We start from the raw sequence: 25016 nt of genomic DNA on the forward strand, positions 1-25016 counted from the left end.
TCATGGTTTTTATCTCAATGTTTTGAAACTCAGGTCCCAAGTCATTTGCAAAGGCATTTGCCAGTGGCTATCTACTTGGAGAAGTTCTACACAAGTTTGAACTTCAGGATGATTTTTCAGAATTTTTGGACAGCAGGTTAGTGAGATTATTCCTTTTTGTTGTTGTTGTTTATTTGTTTTGAGACAAGGTCTTGTTCTGTTACTGAGACTGGAGTGCAGTAGTGTGATCATAGCTCACTGCAACCTCAAACTCCTGGGATCAAGCAATCCTCTTGCCTCGGCTTCCAAAATAGGTGGGACTACAGGTGCATGCCACCATGCCTGGCTAATTTTTGTATTTTTGGTGTAGACGGGGTTTTGCCCTGTTGCCCAGGCTGGTCTTGAACTCCTGGGCTCAAGCGATCCTCCTGCCTCAGCCTTGCAAAGTGTTGGGATTACATGTGTGCGCCCCTGCTTCTGGACTACTCTTTACTTTTAAGAAAAGTTAATTTCTTTGGCATTTTCCAAAGTTAACTTCAAAGAATCATGAATCATAAGATCCCTTCCAAACCTTGAACACCCAAGCAGACCATTGATATGGAAATTGTTCCTTCCTTGCACATGCATTTTTTATTGTCTCAAGAGTACAAAGGAGAGATTGTTATATGGTTGCAGCAAGACCGCATCTCTAAATGGGACTTATTTACACCAGATTACTTCCTGTTCTGTTAATCGATTGTTCCTTTTTTTTTTTTGAGATGGAGTCTCGCTCTGTTGCCCAGGTTGGACTGCAGTGGTGCGATCTGGGCTCACTGCAAGTTCCACCTCCTGGGTTCACGCCATTCTCCTGCCTCAGCCTCCCCAGTGGCTGGGACTACAGGCGCCCGCCACCAGCCCGGCTAATTTTTTTTTGTATTTTTTTTAGTAGAGACGAGGTTTCACTGTGTTAGCCAGGATGGTCTTGATCTCCTGACCTCGTGATCCACTCATCTCAGCTTCCCAAAGTGCTGGGATTGCAGGCGTGAGCCACTGCGCCCAGCCTGTTCCTTCTTTTAAGAGAAGAAGTGAAACAACATATAGTGCCTTGGGTGGACAATTAGTATTATTATTTGTGTTTTAAAAATATAAAATAGAACTTAACTACTAATAAAAAATTCATAATGGTTTTTGTTTTTAGTGGCTATATTGAAATATAATTTATGTACCACAATTCACCATTTTAAAGCATACAATTCAGTGTTTTTTAAAATATTCACATATTTAGTATCTTCACAACCATCACCACCATCTAAATACCCAGCCTCTGGCGCCTACTAATCTACTTTTCTGTCTCTGTGGATTTGCCTATTCTACACATTTTATATCAATGGAATCACACAATTTGTGACATTTTGTGACTGGCTTCTTCACTTAGGATAATGTTTTCAAGGTTCACCCGTGTTAGCAAGTATCAGTATTTCTTCATTTCTATTTATTTTCTGAATAATTTCGATTATATGAATATACCATACTACATTTTATTTATCTATTTATCAATTGATGGATACAATCCTCCATTGGTATTCTTGAGGTATTCGTTCCTGGACCCTCTACAGATATCAAAACCCAGTAGGGCAGTCATTGAACTTTAAAGTTCCAAAATCATCTCCTTTGACTCCATGTCTCACATCCAGGGCACACTGATGCAAGAAGTGAGCTCCCATGGCCTTGGACAGCTCCGCCCCTGTGGCTTTCAGGGTACAACCCCCCACCTGTCTGCATTCACAGGCGGGTGTTGAGTGTATGTGGCTTTTCCAGGTGCATGGTGCAAGCTGTCGGTGGATCTACCATTCTGGTTTCTGGAGGACGGTTGCCCTCTTCTCATAGCTCCACTAGGTGGTGCCCCACTAGAGACTCTGTATGAGGGCTCTGACCCCACATTTACCTTCTGCATTGCCCTAGCAGAGGTTCTCCATGAGGGCTCCATGCCTGCAGCAAACTTCTTGAATGCTTTGCTGCTTAGCTTCCACCAGAGCCTGTAATCCTAGCACTGTGGGAGGCCGAGGCGAGTGGATCACGAGGTCAGGAGATTGAAACCATCCTGGCTAACATGGTGAAACCCCATCTCTACTAAAAATACAAAAAATCAGCCAGGCATGGTGGCGGGCGCCTGTAGTCCCAGCTACTGGTGAGGCTGAGGCAGGAGAATGGCGTGAACCCGGGAGGCGGAGCTTGCAGTGAGCCGAGATTGGGCCACTGCACTCCAGCCTGGGTAGCAGAGCTAGACTCCATCTCAAAAAAAAAAGAAAGAAATTTCTTCCACCAGAAACCCTAAATCATCTCTCTCAGGTTCAAAGTTCCACAGATCTCTAGGGCAAGGGTAAAATGCCACCAGTCTCTTTGCTAAAGCATAGCAAAATCACCTTTATTCCAGTTCCCAACAAGTTCCTCATCTCCATGTGGCTATTAGAATATATAAGTAACACTTATAACTCAATAATAAAAAGACAATCCAATTTAACAATAGGCAAAGGATCTGAATGGACATTTCCCAAAGAAGCTAACACATAACTAATAAGGAGATGAATAGATGCTCAACATCATTAGTGTATTATTCCATTTTCACACTGCTGATAAAGACATACCCAAGACTGGGCAATTTACAAAAGAAAGTTGTTTTGGACTTATAGTTCCACATGGATGGGGAGGCCTCACAATCATGGTGGAAGGCAAGGAGGAGCAAGCCACATCTTACATTGATGGCAGCAGGCAAAGAGAGAGGTTGTGCAGAGAAGCTCTTGTTTTTAAAACCATCAGACCTTGTGAGACCCATTCACTATCACGAGAACAGCATGGGAAAGACCTGCCCCAATGATTCAGTCATCTGCCACTGGGTTCCTCCCATAACATGTGGGAATTATGGGAGCTACAAGTTGAGATTTGGGTGGGGACACAGAGCCAAACCATATCAATTAGTGATTAGGAAAATGCAAATCAAGATCACGAGATACCACTTTACACCCACTGGGATGGCTATAGGCAGAAAGATAGAAAATAAGTGATGGTAAGGACATGGAGAAATCAAAACCCTCATACAATGTGAGTGTGAATTTAACTAATTCAAGCACTTAAAAAAACTGTTTAGGTGTGCCTCAAAGGGTAAACATAGACTCTCAAACCCAACAATTCCACTTCTAGGTATATACCCAAGAGAAATGAAAACCTATCCGTGTGATAACACAATGTTCATAGCAGATTATTCCTAATAGCCAAAAAGTAGAAACAACTCAGATATAGTTGGCCCTCTGTATCCATGATTTCCACATCCATGAATTCAAGCAATTGCAATTCAAAAATATTTGGGAAAAAAATTTCACAGAGTTCCAAAGAGCAAAACTTGTATTTGTCACAAACTGAGTACTACATTGAATCCACAAGAATGAAGTAATATGCAGGCATTGTATTAGGTATTATAAGTAATCTAGAGATGATTGAAAATATATGAAAGGGTGTATTTAGATTATATGCAAATACTATACTATCTTATGTGATACCACCTCAGGCTGGACTTCATTGTCCATATCACTGTCAGCATTTTGGTCAAAGCCATTCAACAAGTCTGTAGGAAGTTCCAAACTTTTCCACATTTTCCTGTTTTCTTCTGAGCCCTCCAAACTGTTCCAACCTTTTCCTGTTACCCAGTTCCAAAGTCACTTCCACGTTTTCGAGTATCTTTATGATAGTACCCCACTCTCTGCAGTACCAATTTACTGTATTAGTCCATTTTCACACTGCTATAAATATATACCTGAGACTGGGCAATTTATAAAGGAAAGAAGTTTAACTGACTTACACTTCCACATTGCTGGGGAGGCCTCAGGAAACTTACAATCATGGCAGAAGAGGAAGCAAACACATCCTTTTTCACAAGGCAGCAGGAGAGAGAAGAGTGAGTAGCAAAGTGGGAAGGGCCCCTCATAAAACCATCATAGCTCATGAGAACTCACTCACTATCACAAGACCAACATGGGGAAAGCTGCCTCCATGATCCAATCACCTCCCACCAGGTATCTCCCTAGACATGTAGGAATTATGGGGATTACAGTTCAAGATGAGATTTGGGTGGGGACACAAAGCTTAACCATATCAGCTACTTTATTATTTCTGTTCTTATTGTCATTTCTGGCCTTCTGCTTATTTTGGGTTTAATTTTCTTTTTGTAGTTTCTTGTTATGGATAGTTAACTTTTTTATTTGAGACTCTCTTTTTTAACATTTGCATTGATGGCTATAAATTTCCCTCTAAGCACTGATTTAGCTGTACCACATAAGTTTTGGTATGTCATTTTGCATCTTTATTCATCTCAAGTAATATTCTAATTTCTCTTGTGGTTTCTTCTTTGATTCATTATTATTTAGGAATATGTTATGTAATTTCCATGTACTTTTGAATTTTCCAAATTTGCTGTATTATTTATTTCTAATTTAATTACATTGTCATTGGACAACACAGTTATTTCAATCTCTTTAAACTTAATGAAATTTTTTTTTTGGTGGGAAGTTTTCTGGTAAAACCTATAAAACCTGCTAGACAAATTCTAAAGGAGCTGCAACACTTATTGAAGCTGTTTTTAAAAATGGTCTAACATATATTCTCTTTTTGAAAATGTTTCATATGCACTTGAAGAGAATGTATATTCTATTATTGTTCAATAAAGTGTTTATAGATATCTGTGAGGTGCAGTTGGTTTATAGTGTTATCCAGGTCTTACATTTCCTTACTGATCTTCCTCCTACTTGCTGTATCTATTATTGAAAGTTGGAACCAAAGTCTCAAATTATTCTTGTTGTCTATTTCTCCTTCTAATTCTTTCAGTTTTTGCTCCATGTATTTTGTGACTCCATTGTTAGATGCATATAAGTTTATAATTGTTACAAACAATTCTTTATAATTGTTATAAACAACTCCCTCTTCTTGAGGGATTGATCTTTTTAACAATATAAAATATTCTTATTATCAAGTAATACTTTTTTTTCTTAAAGTCAATTTTGCCTGATACTATAGTCACTCTAGTCTGTTTCAGTTATTATTTGCTTGATATATGTTTTTCCATCCTTTTTCTTTCAATAAATTTGTGTCTTTGAATCTAAAGTGTATTTTCTTGTAGAAAGCATATGATTGGATTGTATATTCTGTCAATTCCCTCTTTGTAATTGTAGTTATTTAATCCATTTATTTACAATGTAATTATGGAGGAGGATTTAAATGTGTGATTTAGATATTTGTTGTGTATATGTCTTATGTCTTTTTTACTGCTCTACTACTACCTTCTTTTGTGTTAGATATTTTCTAATACCATTTTAATTCCCTTATTGTTTCTTTTACTATATTTTTTGAGTCATTTTTTAGTGGTTTTCATGAAGATTGCAATTAATATTTTAATTTAAATCAAGCTATTCAGATTAATACTACTTCAATTTAATTAGTATAGAAAAAAATTTGCTCCGGTATAGCTCAATTGTCTCCTCCTTTTTTGTGCTATTGTTGTCCTACAAATTATATCTTAAGCCCATAAAGTCAGTTTAATAATTATTGCTGTATGCACTTAACTTTTAAATCAGATAAGGAGAAGAAAATAGTTACGAACAAAAATATATTTAAACTATTTTTTATGTTACTCTGTGTAGTTACTTCTACTGATGTGCTTTAAAATTTATTCATGTGATTTGAGTTACTGTATATTGTCCTTTCATTTAGGACTTAAAGATTCCCTTTAGTATTTCTTATAGGGCAGGTATATTAACAGTGAGTTATCTTGGTTTTTGTTTATCCTTCAGTTTTTATACATATTTTTACCAGTCATAGAATTCTTGATTTGCAGTTTTTGTTTTTCAGCCCTGTGACCATGTCTTCCAGCTGTCTTCTGGCCTCCCTAATTTCTGACAAGAAATCAGCTGTTTATTTTATAGAGAAGCTCTTGTATTTGATGTCTTTTTCTCTTGATGCTTGTAAGATTCTCTCTCTGTCTTTGTCTTTCAACAACTTGACTATAATATGTCTAAGTGTAGATATCTTTGTGACTAACCTACTGCAGTTCATTGAGCTTCTTGGATGTGTGGATCCATATCTTTCATCACATTTGTGAAGTTTTGGCCACTGTTTCTCCAAAGATTCTTTTTGTCCCTTTTCTTTCTCTCTCCCATATCATTCTCCAATTATGTGTATATTGGTATGCCTGGTGATGTCCTGTAGGTCACTGAGGCTTTGTTCATTGTTAAATAAACTTTTTATTATAGAACAATTTTAGATTTACAGAAAAATTATTGACATAATACAGAGATTTCCTATATTGTACATATCTATTCATACCTATTGCTAGCATCTTACATTGGTGTGGTACATTTTTTACAATTAATGAGCCAATATTTGTATATTATTATCAAATAAAATCTATATGCCATTTAGGTTTTTTTTTTTTTTTTTTACCTAATGTCTTTCTTGTTCCAGGATCCCATGAAGCATATCATATTATATCTCCTTAGGCTCTTCTTGAATGTGATGCTTTCTCAGACAGACTTTTCTTATTTTCGATGATCTTGACAGTTTTGAAGAATACTAGCGAAGTGATTTTCCCTCAGGTGGAATTTCTCTGATGTTTTTCTCATGATTAGAGTGGATGCATGTGTTTTGAGGTTCTGGTCATTTTTCTTCATGCTTTTTTTTCCTCCTCTGAATAGTTTTAGTTGACCTATCTTTGGGTTCTCAGATCTCAGATTCTTTCCTCTGCCAACTCTAGTTTGCTATTGAACTCTTATTGTGAATGTTTTTATTTCAGTTGTATTTTTCAACTTCAGAATTTCACTGTGTTCCTATTTTTATAATTTCTATTTCTTTATTGATACTCTCCTTTTGTTGAAACAGTGTTCTCATACTTTATTTTAACTTTAACCATTTTCCCCTTTACCCCAAGAACACTAGCTGGCAGTGCTTGCAGCTGTAGCATTTACCCTGAGATAACTTTACCATAAAATATCTTGCTTTTATTATTGTTTTTGCATTGCTCTAGTATATTGACTTTGGAAACAAAAGACATCATTCTATTTACAGGATTCAGTTTTTAGCAGTGGTATTTTCATTTACAAAATGTAGTAATTCTCAATCACCAAAGATGTCAAATCCTAGAAAACATAGCATTTCTATGTATAATGTTAACACCGTTCTCCAACAGCTGTTGGCGAAAGATTTATTTACTGAATCCAATTTTTCAGAAATAACACGATTCTAATGATTCAGATGATTCTGGTGTTTGCTGTATTTAGAAATAACTCCAAGAACAGTCTTTATATTTTATTTTCACATTGAAAATTTGTCAGATTTGCTTCAGCCTCATAGAGTGTGTTTATGTAAAATTAAATGACCACTGGCAGTGAGCTGCACTTTTTTTTTCTAAACAGGAATAGGGTTTATAAACATAGTTTCTTTTCCTTTCTTTAGCATATTTATGATAGGCCATTGAGGGTCTTTGTCCAAGACTTCCCCACAGTTTCTATTCACTTTTTTTTCCTTGTGTATAGGTCATACTTTGTTTCTTTGTGTGTCTCATAATTTTTGAAAATTGGACATTTAAAATAATATAATGTGTCAATTCAGACTATTACGTATTCCCAGGGTTTGCTGGTGCTGCTGCTGCTTCTGCTTTTTTTGTTTGTTTGTTTAGTAACTCTCCTGGACTAATTCTGTAAAGTCTATATTCCCTCTTGTATACTGCAACTGAAGTCTCTAGTTAATTAGATTAGTCGTCAGCAATTGAACAGAGATATCTTTTAACACTTTGGACCAATACATTTTCCTTGGCTAAGAAACTCTATGAGTGGATTATGGCATGTTTTCAATGCTCTAGCAGTTTACAATTTTCCCTTAGCCTTTACTTCCTGCTTGTGCAACATCTCAAAGTCAGCCAAAGGTGAGAGATTTGGACCTCCTCATGTCTTTCCTAGGCATCCATACATTCCTACACATGCATATGGCCTCAGACTCCCTAACAGACATCTCATTCATAGGTCTTCCTTTTAAGTTTTTGGCCAGGCTCTTCTTTGCTCCAACTGGTTTTACTGTCTCAGGTAACTGTGATTATAAATAATTGCTATGATTGTTTTTTCCTAACACCCTTGGGATAGGACTTTTTTCAGTGAGTAAGCTCTGTCAGGTCAAATAATGACAAGGCCTGAAAATGGGGATTTTCACAACACTACTGGGTAGTCAAATAGCAATACTCTGGGCCGGGTGTGATGGCTAACGCCTGTAATCCCAACACTTTGGGAGGCCAAGGTGGGTGGATCACCTGAAGTCAGGAGTTTGAGATGAGCCTGGCCAACATGGTGAAACCCCATCTCTGCTAAAAATACAAAAAATTAGCTGGGCATGGTGGTGGGCACCTGTATTCCCAGCTACTCAGGAGGCTGAGGCAGGAGAATCCCTTGAACCTGGGAGATGGAGGTTGCAATGAGCTAAGATTGCGCCGTTGCACTCCAGCCTGGGTGACAGAGTGAGACTCTGTCTCAAAAAAAAAAAGAAAAAAGAAAAGAAAAGCAACACTCTGAAGACAGGACTTTGGAGGCACTTCAAATCTGTTTGTCTGCTCTGATAACTGCTAAACTGCTGGTTTTTATAGCTGCCATGGTTGTAAGTCTGCTGCTGATTTTCATAGCCACCATGGAGCTAGGGAGAGGGGTATGGACGTGGAGCAAACTAAAATGACAAAAAGCTCTCTTTTCTTACCACTATTAAGCAGCTTTTCTTAAATAAATGTTCCTTGAGTTGTTACAAGCCTTTAGCTAATTTCCAGAGTTACGAAAAAGTTGATTTTTACAATTTTTATTGGTGTTATTGTTGCCTTTAAGGAGGAATAGATTTTTAGAGGTTCTGACTCTGCCATTTACGAAGATCTACCTCAAATCCATAATATTTTAACCTGATACTTCCTGCTCAAGTACTTTTTATTTTTGTTTGTCTGAAATGATAGGCCTTTATGAAGCTGCACCTGTATTATAAGACTTCTGAGCAAAAGAATCTCTGATATTTCCATGCTAGAGGTGAATTATTCTTTCATAATCCAGATTATCCTAGTTGTACACATAGTAACTGTATGACACAAAAGAAGCCATAGATTAGAACTATACTGTCATACCAAATAAACCCTTTTTTGCTAATTCCATCCAATTTCTTGAGCTTCTGGTGTACAGGGTAACATCCTAACCCGTACGTACATCTCATATCACACATCTCTTCCTCAAGGGCATGGCATATAAATTCGTTGTTAGCCCCAGCTGCCCCTGACCTCTCAGCCCTTCACTCCTTCTGTACCTAGCCTTGCTGCCACCATTAGAAGCTGGATTACCCTCCAAGGTATAAGAATGCCAGGGTAGGTAGGTCAGTGTCCATGCCCTCATTTTCTTTTTTGTGATTTCTCAGTTCTTGTACATATAGATTGATGTGTTATGACTTGCACATAACCAGATGTCCAATCCTTTTGTTGTTGTTGCTATCTATCCCTTTATGAAAGTTAGAAACTCAGGCCGGGCGCGGTGGCTCACGCTTGTAATCCCAGCACTTTAGGAGGCCGAGGCGGGCGGATCACGAGGTCAGAAGATCGAGACCACAGTGAAACCCCGTCTCTACTAAAAATACAAAAAATTAGCCGGGCGTGGTGGCGGCCGCCTGTAGTCCCAGCTACTCGGAGAGGCTGAGGCAGGAGAATGGCGTGAACCCGGGAGGCGGAGCTTGCAGTGAGCCGAGATTGCGCCACTGCATTCCAGCCTGGGCGACAGAGCGAGACTCCGTCTCAAAAAAAAAAAAAAAAAAAAAAGAAACTCAGCCTACACATTTAATTTTTATAACACTGATCACTTTGTTGTCAGTTTCTTTATCTGTGTTTCATGTTGCACAAAACACCATGAAGTTAAGGGTATTAGGTTATTTTTCTTTATATCTCTAGGGCTTAACATAGGCCTGGTGCATATTTAGCTTTCAGTCAGTATTTTTTAAATTAATGAATGCCCACATTTCCTAGTAAATTCTACAGATAAAGACCTTGTTTAGACTTCCCAATATGAAGCTAAAACTCTACACTCATATCTCTAGGTGTGATATCCCCATCAGCTTAAGAAATTCAAGTGTTCCAGTCTCTCTGTCACTCTCAAGGTCATGGCTTATAAGGTACTTCTCAGTGTGACCCTCATTCACCTTTCCAGCCACATTTCCCATCAACCCAGAATCCTAACCTAAGCTTCTTTGGTCCACATACACATCATATGTTTTTGTTATGCCTTGCACCTTTGCAAATTAATGTTATTTTTTCACTTCTACCATGAGAAACTTGTATTTATTTTGAAGTGCCAGCTAAAAATCTACTCCTTCTCTAAACTCTTCTATTACTTTCTTAGTAGATTTAGTCTCCCTTTTCACTTTGTTCTAATAAAACTTTGGATATCCCTTTCCTTATTACATTATCATTATCAAGTTATAATTATTTATTTATATATCAGTTCTTATCAGAGTGCCTGCCACATGAAGGAGCCCAAACAATGTTTGATGAATGGTAAATGAATGTTTGCTCCTCAACTAGATTGTGAAGATCCTGAAAGTTGCAGCGTGTGTTTATTCTTTGTGCTCCAAGCATTGTCCTGGCCCATAGCAAGCTCATAATATTGTTTCCAATGAATAAATGAGGGATATCAGAGAGTATATCTGCTTAACCATGGAAAAGTTAAAGGACCATCCTGACCAGATCGCAGATGAGTGTTTCAGGTGTACCAAAGTGGCTCTTGTTGGCAGGACCACAGAGGGCCTTTTGTGAAATGGAAAAAGGGTCCCCATCTGGCTGGAAATGACTGTAAAAATGCAGGCCTTCGTGAACAGAAAGGCCTTTTTACAAGGAAAAAGGAGCCCCATTTTGGATGAAGCAGTCTCATGCCAGGGACAAGGCTTAGCAATCTGAACAGAGGGTGGATTTCATACTCTTGTTCCACCTTTGGACAGGTGTGTGTCCTTTGTAACAGCCCTGCTTGTTATATACTACAAATGACTAACTTTCTCTCTCACCAAGAGTCATTGCATTCCCTAATGTGGGAAGAGGGTCCTACTTGTATTGAGAACCAAATATCATCCATCTTCAATTCTTGGAAGAGCCCATTTTTTCCCCAGGGCACATGGTCTTTTAAATAAAACAAGGATCAGTAAATTTTATGGGTATGACCTTTGTAATGGTATATTTGGTGGGGAAAATAATCCCTTTTTTGTCATAGCCTAATTTTTAGGCAACTGGTGCCAGGGCTTATGATTTGGGGATCTTATCTAACACTTTTAGTTTCTTTAGTTTAAAATGTAAACTGGAAATATGTTTTGTAAATAACTTATTGATCTTGGAAATAATTTAATTCTAAGAATACTCATCTAACTCTGAGAGAATTCCCTGATTTTGAATATTTTTATTCCTTCACAAATAGTGAAAATTGAGAAGATTTTTTTTTAAAGTAAATAGTCAAGACAATTTCTGGGAGGGCAGCTACTACTTACCTTGTAAGAAGATGTATTCCCTCACCAGACGGCAAGAAGGGAAGGAGATAGGTAGTCTCTTAGCAAGCAAGGACTGCTGGTAGAGATGGTAAAGGTTTTTCCTAACATACATTTCTTATTCCCTCAGAGGTCATCATTTACCTCATATGCTCTGTCTCCAGAGCAAAGATGTCCCAGTGGTTTTTCTGTGTTCAAAAAACAACTGTTGATTATCCTGTCATTTCGATTCTACCCATGCTTTAACAAGAGTAGGCTTCCACCAGTTTACACACAAGTTCTGTTCCCCAAATTTGATTGATTAGAAATAAGCTTCCAGAGAGAAGTATTGTTAGACCTGTGTACTTTGGCCACTTCGTAAAATACATTTAAACCCTAGTAGGTAACTGAATTATAACATTAACAGGCTTATTAACTGCATTCTGGGAGCCACGTGATACAAGTGAGAGAAAGAGAAAACTCTTCTCTCTTTTTCTTAAGTGCAGGGCTAAGCTTTGACAAAATTTGGAAATGGGTAATGTTTGCTTTTGGACTCTCCCTCCTGAATTAGCATGCCCCTAAAATCTGTAGCCCAAGGTTATAACCCAGACCAAAGCTCTGACAGGTGGCTCTCAGTTCACATCTTTCCAGTTATGTGTAGTGAGCAAAGCACACAGGACTCCTAGGATGGGAAGGGCATGAAAGGACGACTGTGATGGAAGATCAAAAGGGGTGATAGATGCCTTTCTAGAGATTGGAAGCACATGTCATTGATTTGACTATCTTCTTTCACAATCATATTCCTCAAAACATGGTCTGCTTTACCTGAGTCATTTTAGACAAATGTTGTATCTCCAACTGTATGGTGATTTGTGGAGAAACAGATTGCAAAACTGGACCTGAGAAGACCTTTAAAAAAGTATATTTAGTCTCATGCTGAGAAGGTTTTCTTGTAGCATGCATTATCTCTTCTTAATCTCCTCCAAGGCCTGTTTCTCTTTTATTAATTTAAAATATTTTATTTGAAGTTTGATTGATGCAGCATAATACACTAAATATATCTTGCTAAATATTTCTGTTAAAAGAGTTACTAGTACACAGAGGAAACAGGACAGTAAGTTACACCACATGACCAGAACATGAATTCAAGATATTGCATCACTATTTTTGTTGACGTTGGGCATCTCATGGTGCTGGCTCCTCATTCATATTTAGAAATCACTCTTATATTTCCTCAGCTCCACATCCTTTTAGAACATGTGTGCTTTTAGGTTAGACTGTAAGAGGCTCAAAAACATGCTATACGATGTTATACACACTTTCTCTCTCTATATAAATGTATGTTTTCTTTTCTGTAAAAAAGGTTCCATAACTGTCAGATTTTCAAAGGTATCTGTGATTCAAAAACAAAAGATTTAGAACCACTACCTGAATGCAGTCTCTTGAGAAATAGTGTACTAGGAACAGTATATCAGGTTTAGGTATTGTGACTTCTATATTTACTTCTGAAGAAATTGTATTGTCAATTTAGAGCAGAAAAATTTTAGTGTAGCCATTTAAGAGAAATGAATGCATAGAGTTCAGGTAGACACGGTCAATAAAAAATCTCAATGTATTTACATTAGAGTGGTTTTAGAGAGGAATGATACAGCTAAAAGAACATGAAATAATTCAAATATTGGATAATGATAATACTTCTGATATTTGTTGTTTGTCTTTAATTTAATGCTAATGTCTAATTATGTAAAATATTTTACTGTCTAGGGTTTCAAGTGCCAAACTTAATAATTTTTCTCGCTTGGAGCCAACACTTCACCTTCTGGGTGTGCAGTTTGATCAGAATGTGGCCCATGGCATCATCACAGAAAAGCCTGGGGTGGCAACAAAGCTGTTATATCAATTGTACATTGCTCTTCAGAAAAAGAAGAAAAGTGGACTGACTGGACTGGAGATGCAAACCATGCAACGTCTGACAAATTTAAGACTTCAAAACATGAAAAGTGATACTTTTCGAGAGGTAGGTACATAAAAAAGCATAATAAGCATGTCATAATGTAAAATTTGATAAAGAGAAATGATAATGATATTGAATTCTCAAAGAAGCCTCATTAGGTATATATTTCCCTTATGTATGTTACTGGCCATACTTGGGTTTTATTTTATATTAATATTTTCAATTTATTTAGCCATTTTTGATGTCTCTCTCTAGCCTATCCATATTGCCAATAGCTTATCAAACTCTTCCTAATTTCCAGTACTTTTTGTTGTTGTTGTTTTAGAGAGGCAGGGCCTTGCTCTTTTTTCCATGCTGATCTTGAACTCCTGAGCTCAAGCAGTCCTCCTGCCTGAGCCTCCCAAGTAGCTGGGACTACAGGCCTAATACTTTTTGTGCCTGCTTCTCTCTTCCTGTTTCTACCCCATCATATTTGCTCAGATCTTCTTATCAGCTACTGCAGCAACCTACTAAAATGTCTCTCAATCTTCTGGATAAGCCAATCAACTGCTAAATGAATCTTCCCTAAACTTTACTTTTATTGAGTTCTTCTGCTCAGAAACCTATTTTTACTTCTTTCTAGTCCCCAGCATGGCATTTCTTTCTTCTATGTTAATTGACAGTCTGTCCTTAAATATGACTTTCTATTCCTGCTCTTCCTTCCCTTACACCCAAACTCACCCTTCTCATCTCTCCTCTTCCCCAAACTGTTCTTCATCTACTGTGCAGCCCAGTACACATGATTTCTTCATTTGGAACTCTAGAGCATAAGTAATTCTCACTCTCTTGGTTTTACCCTCCTGATACTGATATTGTTGGCTAACTATTCATTATTTATTTGTCATATGACCTTACCAGATTTTTAGTACATCAGATTTGATGAATATGTCTAGTACAATGCTTCAAATGTTGTAAGTACTCATTAAATGTGTTATTGACTAATTGACTAACTAAAAAGTCGACAATTCTCTCCAGTTTTTATGCAATTCCTTATGGTAAATGAAGTGCGTTAACTTTTACAGGCCTCTGGAATAATCATGAGTGCTGCACTGATGCAAAATAGTAAATATCAATGGATAGAATTATATTTTTAAATTTAAATTTTGAAGCAGCAATGCCATAATAGATATGAGGGCCATCTCCATGTTTATGTTTGTCCATTCTTCATGGATATCATTGTAAGTCTGGTAGCAGAATGGACTCAGCACTCCTTGAGAGCTAGAAATTAGATTAGTCTTAATATGAATAATTTAATATTGCATTCGGCCTCCTTCACTTGCAAGCTGGTTAACGTTGAGCCAGCCTCTAAACAACTCTCAGCTTCAATTTCCCCAACCGTAAAAACAGGGATGCTTATTTCTACCTGCCTCAGAGTTCAGAATTGGACGTTTTTGTAGCTTCAAGAAAAAGAGTGGACTAACTGGAGTGGAGTTTATATATAATAAAATGTAAAGCAGTCAACAGTGGCAAGTGCTGTAAGAGCTGTGTAGATGAAGACAAACAAATGCCTATTAGCTCATTTAATGTTGGTCATGGGTGAACTTCCAGCATCAATAATTCATTCACTGAACAAATATTTATTGGGCTCCTACTTGTTGTCAAGCACTTGCATAACAAACACACAGGAAAAGCCCCAACCCTCTTAGAGCTTACATATTGGGGACAGAAAAATGTTTCATTAGAGTGATATGGATTGCAGTGAGTTGAGAAGGACTTTGGAGATGCGGAAGAGGGCAGCATAGATTATTCTTTCAAGAAATGTGGAGGTAAAGAAGAGAACAGTAGGAGAGAAAAGCTCAAGTGAAGTATGAGATTGCTTGTTTTATGGACCTAGAGACTGGGGTCACTTATCAGTTGAGAAAAAGAATCAGTGGCAGGAGAGATGAAAATGGTACAAGGACCAGATGGAAAGAGGCCCTCTGGGGATGGAAAGAGGAATATGCAATCAATGGTTCATGTGAAAGAGGTGATATCATAGGAAAGAAGTAGAGATGCCGTCTTCTTTGATACTAGATGAGAAGAGATGCAGGTAATATTAATAATGGTTGAAATTTATTAAATGGCATGCCTAGTGATGTGCCAAGCCCTGTTTCAGGTGCTTTATGAATATTATCTCACTAGATCTTCACAACAGCTGTAAAAGATAGGTACTTTCATTATTCCCATTTTACAGATGATGAAACTAAGGCACAGATGGATTAGGTAACTTGCCCAATTTTATGCAGATAGTAAGTGGTAAAGCTGAAACACAAACCTAGGAAGTTTTAATGTTTCTTCACTTTTTACTAAGGAGTGGCTAAGCAATGGGAAGGATCTAGCTTCTTATATTATCTCTTATATGTTAAAATTGGTTTAATGAAATTATTTTTGCAAAAATGTATTTCCAAGAATATAAATACCATTTATTGAAAATTAAACTCAGTGTAAAAAGTTTAACTATAAAAGTATATATGAGGCTATTTTGCAAGAAGAACCACAAAGGATAATGTTTTTATAATTGCTCTTACATCAATTAAGAATATGAGTAATTGGAATGGGGCTTGAATTTAGCTTAACTATCAACAATAGTAATTTAAAGAATTTCATTTTGAAGACAAATTTATTTGTGCTTATAATGAAAATGTGCTCTTTATTCTCTAATAACAAAATCTTTTGAAATGCTTTTTTCATTTAGAGACTTACACACATGATACCACGTCAAACTGATTTCAATCTGATGCGGATTACACACAGGTTTCAAGAAAAATATAAACACGTGAAAGAAGATCTTGCCCATTTGCATTTTGAGAAACTTGAAAGATTTCAAAAACTCAAGGAAGAGCAAAGATGTTTTGATATCGAAAAGGTTCTATAGAACTATTTTTTCAGAAATTCATTAGTGTATAGTATACAGTTTGTGATTTATGCCTATAGTACACATTGCATAAGCAGTAGTGGAGCACGAGTTGCACTTTGCTGATGCACGACTTTGTCCTGCCCTACTCTCACCCTTTCTCTCTCTCCCCTGCTGCTTTTCTCCATCTTGACTCTTGCTGACTCTCACCTCTACTTGTGGCTGAGAACAAGAACTGCCATCTTCTGGAGTGGCAAGACAACTGCATTACCTTCACTGGTAGAAATTGATGTTTCAGCTGCTTTAGTGATGGAGGGTTGCTACTAGCTACCCCATTGGTCAAAGGCACATGACCATCGTCACCACTGCGGCAGATAGATCAGACATTGTCCCCTCGCTTTCTCCTCTTTTGCAACCTTTGGTCCTGCCCCATTTCTCTGTTCTTGGAGATGTGAGGTAATTCTTTGCTTGCTTACCTTTCAATCACGTTCAACAACTCTTAACATCTTTCTGGCCCTTGCTTCTTGCTTTGACTAACTCTCTGCTCCTTCTCAAATTTCTTTAAAACTCTTTAATGATCTTCTGTGCCTTTGTAGATGAGAGAATAATGGTACATGGAATCATTAAAGACTTTTAAGAGTCTTTCGAACACCAAAAATACCATTTTAAGGCATGTGGTGGCAATGCTATTTGCCTTAGTTCATTGGTTGTTTACTTTGCAAAATTTGTGACTTTTAAGTACTCACACATTTGATTGAATGTGTATTGAATTGGAATTATTATTTCTAAATTCAGCATTTGAGTCCTTAGTTGATGATTTTCTTTTAAAGAAATTAGTTTATTTAAAAGCAAGATAGTCTGGGCTGGGAGTTAGTGCATATCATCAGCCCTCCATCTAATGTGATTGCTAAGATGTGCAGGATAGGACAGCTTCGAATGAGTGCCTTGACACCTACATGTGGCTGCATTCCATACCTCAGTGAAGAAGCCAAAGGATGCTGACACACAGTGATGTGGAGGGCATTCCGGAGAAACTTTTGCAACAGTGTATTAATGTGATTGGTTTTCTTTTTGTTTTAAGCTAAACATCTAAAACAAATTTCAAGTTAACAGTTCATACAACTCAGATTTAGTATTATTGTTTATCATAAAACATATTCCTAGTTTTAAAAAGACCCAAACTATGATTAATATAATTTATTGGCATTTTTGCTGAATAGGTTTAAGTCAGATAATAGATTTTAAAAAAGCAAATGAGGCAATGTGTCAAACTTTAATGTTTCATAATAAAAATAGATACGTTCACTTAAAAAAAGAGTATTTCAGGTGACTGGGTATATGGAATGTGTAAACTACAGGCAAAAGAATTATGTAGTTCTTCCCATTGCACTGTAAAATCACTTTTTAAATTCATGGATTTATTTGGAATGATAAGAAATTATATTCTGAACGTAGTCAGCTCTTTGCAGGGAAGAATGGAAAGATGACAGACAAACTGGAAGATCACTTGCAAGCTGGTTAACGTTGAGCCAGCCTCTAAACAACTCTCAGCTTCAATTTCCCCAACTGTAAAAACAGGGACGCTTATTTCTACCTGCCTCAGAGTTCAGAATTGGACGTTTTTGTAGCTTCAAGAAGAAGAGTGGACTAACTGGAGTGGATTTTATATATAATAAAGTGTAAAGCAGTCATGTAATTGTATGACTTGCCAGAGGATAAATAAATGATTATATTTCCCTTTGGTGTTACATGATAAAGAGAGAAAGCACTCTTAAAGTAGTGTTTAAGTTGAGACCAATTGCTGTGACTCTAATTTATGTGGAACCAGCCTGTCTATTAGTGCCAAGCCTAATGCAGACAGTCTCCAAGAATGTTGAGAAAAAGCAAATATGATACCATTAAATATTCTGAAATAAATTATGTTCAAAATGATCATAGGGAACAAATAAGGCAAAAGGAAGACTCTGTGTCTTCCTGGTCTTCTTAAGAAAAAAAGATAAACATATTGCAATTAAATAAATATTCATATTTTGGAAAATGAAATGAAGAAAATTTTCTATAATGTATGCCTTTTTAATGGTAAATTGACCTTTTTTATCTTTGGACACGGGAGCTAATGATCATATTAGTTCTAATATAATGTATCAGTAGTAAAGTCATGAATAGTTTCACATGTTACCTCTTAAATCATTTACTTTTAAAATACTTTATCTGATTTTCAGTCACTTTTTCTTTTCAATTACATTCTCCTGCTTATATTCTTCTTAAAATAACTACTGCCTACATACAGAAGAGATGATCCAATAATTATATAATTTAGTGTTAATTCAGTGTTTGAGGTTGCCCCTGAACTCATTGTTTAAGTGTGACTGGGTTTTGGGGAAGTTTGTCATTCTTATTGGGTTTCCCAGGAACCATCCTAGAAACTGTCTCCTAGATAGAATTTTCTCGTTGGACAATCTTCAAGATAGAATTTTTTTCTTCCATGCTTAGTAAGGTCATGACAGTAGGACTGGGAAAGAATTATACTCTTATTTATATTTGGGACATCTTTATTGTCCTTTTAGTATCAGCACACAGAATGAAAATACAGACATTTAATAGATATGATTTGCAGATTCCAGAATTGTGTTTTAACATCGTACTTTTCACAGTAAGTCATATTGACACCTGCTTCTTAATATTACACAGTTGTGACACCTAGTCTCTTGATGTCTCTTAATATTACACAGTTGTGACACCTAGTCTCTTGAATTGCTGGGTTCTGAAATTTTCAATAGATAAATTTTATATATTTGTACCTATGAGTGTATTATATTGCCTATTCTGTTATTCTGAATCACTAAACTAATGTATATGGGATATTCAGCAATACTTAAACAGAAGACGACAAAATGAAATAATGGCCAAAATCCAAGCAGCTATTATACAGATTCCTAAACCTGCACCAAATCGTACTTTGAAAGCACTCGAGGCCCAAAAAATGATGAAAAAGAAAAAAGAGGCAGAAGTAAGTGATAATCCTTTAATATTGTGCTGTGTTCATCTTAACTAAAGAATAGTCTCTCTCTGAAACATATAGAGAGACCTTCCAAAACTTCACACTTGCTTTTTCCAAATTATCTCTGACCTTGTCCTTTCTCATTCAGCATTCCTCCACTATATGCATATTCAACTCATTTTATATTGTTATTTGTTCAGAATGAAGAATGTAGCTTTAGGCCAGCAATGGCAAACTCCTATTAAGTGGCAGTCTGGACTCCTGTGTTGAAACAGATTCTGTGGTCAATAACAAAGCAGATCAGAATGGGTGCCGTTGTAACGGGTCATGTCTTATCCATTTGTGTTGCTATAAAAGAATACCTGAGGCTAGGTAGTTTATAAAGAAAAAGAGGTTTATGTCACTTACGGTTCTGAAGGTTGGAAGATTCAAGACTGGGTATCTGGTGAGGGCCTTAGTAAGGAGAAGGGGGAGGAGAAATGGAGCCATCATGTGCAGACATTACATGGGGAGAGAGAAAGTGAGAGAGAGGGTGTAGGGAGGGAGAGAGGGAGAGAGAAGGTGCCAGGTTCTTTTTAACAACCAGTTCTCATGGGAACTAATAGAGTGAGAACCCACCCCTAGGGAGGGAATCAGTCTATTCATGAGGGAAAAAGAGAGTGAGAGAGAAGGTGCCAGGCTCTTTTTTAATAACTAGCTCTCATGGGAACTAACAGAGTAAGGACTCACCCCCAGGGAGGGCATCAGTCTATTCATGCGGGATCCACCGCCATGACCCAGACACCTCCCATTAGGTTCCACCTTCAACACTGGGATCAAATTTCACATGCGGTTTTCAGGAACAGTCATCCAAACCATAGCAGGTCATAACTGCCATGGGTACAGCAGGGGCCAGTCAAGGTACACATAGCATACATATGCCATTCCTACTATATGCTTTTACTCAATTCCTCCTCATCTTGCCACACTATTTTTCTATGAATCCCAGGACTGTTAAGTGACTTGTTGCTATCAGTATATTTAAATTTAAGATACCTATACCAGTGACATTTTACTGGACCACACCAACTGTCAATCATTTCAGTAAGATACAATCTGATTATATTTCACAGGAGAGCAATGTTACAGTTCAGTTTGACACAAATTCCTGCAATTTGCACTGCATACTGCTACAGTGATTGTTTATATTCTCTCATGTGACCTATAAAGATGATTAATAGCTACCATTTATTGAACATGTGCTGTATGTCAAGCTGTGGATTGGGCACTTCACATTATCTTTGATTTGTAAATAACTCTCTAAGTAGGGTGTTATTTTTCCCATTTTGTAGATGAAGAAACTGAGACCCAGAAAGTTGACATGTTTTACCCAGTGGTAGTAAAGCAGAGATTGACAGATCTCTCTGATTCCTAAATCCGTTGAATTTTATATTAGTTCACATTTTTTTGTTTTTTAAATACTAACAAAATATTCTGTACTTGGATTCTAAAATTACCACCCACAGAGGCTTTTGTCTGACTCCATTTCAGTATCTACCTCTAGTATGTCCCTGAGTTGATTAAAGTTTTTTTTTTTTTTTTTTTCTTTTTTGACACAGTCTTACTCTGTTGCCCAGGCTGGAGTGCAGTGGTAAAATCATGGATCATTGCAGCCTTAACCTCCCAGGCTCAAGTGATCCTCACACCTCAGCCTCCTGAGTAGCTGGGACTACAGGTACACAAGGCTGGTCTCAGACTCCTGGGCTCAAGCAAACCGCTGGCCTCGGCCTCCCAGAGTGCTGGGATTACAGGTGTGAGCCACTGCACATGGCCTGATTAAAGTTTTTTAAAAAGTGTTTGTAAAACACAAAGGTGAGCTAAAGTTAAACTTCAGATGACAAATTAATAGTGTAAATAAAGTTGCATGAGAAATGTTTAAAACACCCGAGACAACAATTTTTAAAGAAATATTTGACTTTGGGAGGCTGAGGCGGGAGGATCGCCTGAGGTCAGGAGTTTGAGACCACCCTTGTCAACATGGCGAAACCCCGTCTATATTAAAAATACAAAAGTTAGCTGAGTGTGGTCATGCATGCCTGTGATCCTAGTAGCTACTTGGAAAGCTGAGGCAGAAGAATCACTTGAACCCAGGAGGTGGAGGTTGCCTTGAGCCGAGATCGCGCCACTGCATTCCATCCTGGGTGACAGAGTGAGACTCCATCTCAGAAAAAAAAAAAAGAAAGAAAGAAAAAGAAAAAGAAATATTCGTATCCAAAAATGTATGTCCTGACTCTTTGATAATCTGTATTCTAATTAAATGCCCTTTGGTGCCCTGTCAAAATCATGAAGTGAATGATTCAGGGGATGCAATTTTCACATTCTTTTAGGTATAGTTAGCCCAGTCTAAAAGCAACAAATCAAAATTATAAAAACATTTTTAGAATATAGCTTTTCATATCCTAATTACCTTGAATTAGTATAAATTTATAAACTTAACTGAATATGGTAAATGAAGATTTTTCAATGGTTTTTAGAGGCAGAGAACTGATGATGAATTTTCTTTAAAGGATGTGGCCGATGAAATTAAGAAGTTCGAAGCATTAATAAAAAAGGATCTCCAAGCAAAAGAAAGGTGAGATGTGAGCTATTTTAATAATTACAAAACTGCATTCTGTTGTACACATAGCTTTTGAATATTTAGAAATAGTTTATCTGGAAGAGCTATTCCAGGATCTTTTCACTCCAAAGAATCTTGATTCAGAGAGTAATTAGGGAAGATAAATGAGCTAAAGTTCAGATTGTTTGTTAGCAACTTTTATAAATATCTAGAGAGAAAGTGACTATTATGAAATGTAAAGTTGATTTATTCTTCTGTGCTATGTTTATTCTTCTAAGTTCACACATATTTTTTAAACATTCACTAAAATTGTTTCAAGGTACCACTAATTTAAATTTGTCACAGTAAATCCTTTATTAGACTGTAGTTTGGTTTATATCATGCTGTATCCTCAGCAGTTAGCATAGAGACCAGCAGTAAGAAGTTGAATGAATGAGTTCATTGAACAAATGTCACTAAGACAGTCACTTTAGTGGGTCCATTGAACAAAGTTCCTCATTAATTGGCTTCATTTACCTGAAGATAAAGCTCCTTCACACTTTGTTTTCTATGGGAGGTCATTGATTTACAGAAAGTAATTCATTAGAGAGGACATATGTAGGAACAACTTGGGTTTTTTTATATTTTTAAATGGAAATGATCCAAACTCTATGCATTTACATCTTATGAAATATGAGATAAATCTCTGTTAAAGAAGATACTAATTCTAAAGAAAAGCAGAAAAAAATTACATACTTCAGTTTCATATTAAAATTTCCTGAAGGAAGGGAGAGACAGTCAAATGAGGAGGAACAAGGAAAATCAGAGCCATAAGGAAGAAATGATGAAGTCAGATGTAAGAAAGGAAATTGAGCAAAGTGGAGAATACTTATGTGATGTACACAAGTTTCCTCTGCAGAAACTCCTGATGCACTATTCTGATTCCCACTCCCATTTATCAGTGTTGATCCTGACCCGTAAAAACAACATAATCCAAGTCTCCTCATCCATGCAGCCACCACTTGAACCCTAGCACACACCTACCCTAACCTTGGCCCATGAAAACACCAATTTCTTCTCATTCTTTCACCCACCTCTCTAGCCACAGGCTCCGTGGCGATAAACAGATGGTGTCCACCAGAAGACCATCTTAAACTACTGAATACTTTGCTACTTGGTGAATGCTACTTTCTATAGCTCCCTGGCCTGCCCCTGTCCTGGGACCCCTCAATTTCCACACAGTTTAGCAACCATAGTTAAGATGAAGCACAGCACTGTCTCCCAGGCCCTGCACCAGTATCCATGTCTATTGGTTAGTGTCCTTGCCATGTCAGTTATTAAATGTCTTAAAGATCATCCCTGTACATTACAGCTGCAAACATTTACCTGCTCCCTATTGCCTTTGCCAACCCAACCAGACCCTAGGTCTCTATCAGTTAGTTTCAGAAACCCCAAAACAACAGTGAATGAAATTAGAGGGAAATCTGCTTGTGTCTCATGTAATAGAAATCAGAAAGTAAGCAGCCCATAGTGTATGCTGTAGCTCCAAGGTTATCAAGGACTGAGGCTCCTCCTTTCTTTACTTTTGCCTCACTGTCCTATGGTGTGGTTTTCATCCTCAGGGTTACATTCATGATACAAGATGGTTACTGGGACTCCGGCCACTTGGCCCATGTTCCGGATATCAGGAAAGAAGACAGACAAAAAAGTAGATATCTCCTATCTGAAATAGCTTCTTTCAAAAGCCTTCCCGGAAGTCCCATATAACATTTTTGCTTATATCTTATTGGAGAGCATTCAGTCACATGGCCACACCTGACAGAGTGGGAAGCTGGGAAATGTAGTCTTTAACTGGACACACAGTTTCCCTGCATAAAATTGGGGCTCTATTTTGAGAGAAAAGGGAGGGAAATAGTAGTGTCAGGTCCCTTCTTCACAGAAGGCTCCACTTGGTCCTGCCAAAGATTTCCAGCAGAGGGCATCTGAAATATTGACACCCTCACTTACAGCAGGAGGAGAAGGCCTGGGGCAGCTGAAGTCCCTGGGCCAGTTACCTGTGGCTGTGAACAGCTTCATTTGAGAATCTAAATCCTTTCCAGTGTGTTGCACAAAGTTCGTTTTCTCTTTTGGCCTTTAAAAGAAAAACGTTGGGAAGTGCTGGCCTAGAGCAAACTTTTCAAGGAAACAGAGGCTGTGGTTACGATATAGCACCCTTCTTAAGCCATTTCATTAATCACTACTTTTTTAGTTCATGCTGAATCTTAGCTTAGAATCAAGAATGTTCTGGGCATATTGAGAAACTTCACACTAACTTGACGCCAGAAGGCAATAAAATCTCCCAGCTTGAACCGCAGGAGCACTTTCTGCAGCTGCCTCTTTCATAGCCTGCTCCTGAACAGTTTCTCGGGATGCCACCTCAAAGTTCATTGTTTCTCTTTGGTGGAAGAATGAAATGATGTCTCATGCCAGCAATGCAAGAGCCCTCATGGCTGGTTTTTCCCCATATAACAAGGTTCCTCCATTTTTTCATTTTTTAGATGAATAATAAATACTGTCTGCTATTTGTTTCTTTAGCTGGGGTTATTGGCTGCTGTAATTTGGTATTTGCGTTAATATATTTATCAGAGGCTTTTCCTAGCTACTACTTTTTTAAGAAATACAAATTTGACCAAGGTTTCTGCTACTAATAGATTATACACATACAATTATTAGATTAGATGAATGTCTGGCAAGCAAACAGATAAAAAGAAAATATAATCATTGCCCTCAAGAAACCTACATCTAGTAAAATGAATATTTATTCAAGTACATAATGTGTAGCTTTTTTTTGCCTTTATTGGAATAAGACAACAGATGGATGAATTGACTAATTGATAAAGGAGAAGCAATTTGTTAAGTATATTATTGACAGCATAAATATTGTGTTGAGAGAGCTATTAACCCCACACTCAATCCAGTGCAGGAGCTTTTACACAACACATTTAAGTACAAATATAGTAAGATTTTTTATGAAAGATCTAAAAGTGTTATGCTACACAATTAAATACTAAATCTTAATAAATAGATAGAGTTAAACTCTGTCTTTGGCCTTACTGAGTGCTTGGTA

At 37.2% G+C, this 25016-nt stretch overlaps 1 protein-coding gene and 1 non-coding gene across 2 annotated transcripts in view; one reads left to right on the forward strand and one right to left on the reverse strand.

Moving 5' to 3' along the window:
* SPEF2 (sperm flagellar 2) overlaps positions 1 to 25016 on the forward strand; it is a 192537-nt gene that overhangs the window by 11144 nt on the left and 156377 nt on the right. The window contains exons 2-6 of the mRNA XM_032135721.2: positions 34 to 136; positions 13273 to 13525; positions 16176 to 16346; positions 19204 to 19344; positions 21882 to 21946. Of these exons, the coding sequence (XP_031991612.1) occupies positions 34 to 136; positions 13273 to 13525; positions 16176 to 16346; positions 19204 to 19344; positions 21882 to 21946 (733 nt within the window). The remainder of the gene's footprint in view (positions 1 to 33; positions 137 to 13272; positions 13526 to 16175; positions 16347 to 19203; positions 19345 to 21881; positions 21947 to 25016) is intronic.
* LOC116457150 (U7 small nuclear RNA) lies at positions 4514 to 4575 on the reverse strand. Its single transcript, XR_004244922.1, has one exon. It is a non-coding gene; the product is annotated as a U7 small nuclear RNA (small nuclear RNA).

This window comes from Hylobates moloch, unplaced genomic scaffold (assembly GCF_009828535.3).
Source record: "Hylobates moloch isolate HMO894 unplaced genomic scaffold, HMol_V3 SCAFFOLD_17, whole genome shotgun sequence".
NCBI lineage: Eukaryota > Metazoa > Chordata > Mammalia > Primates > Hylobatidae > Hylobates > Hylobates moloch.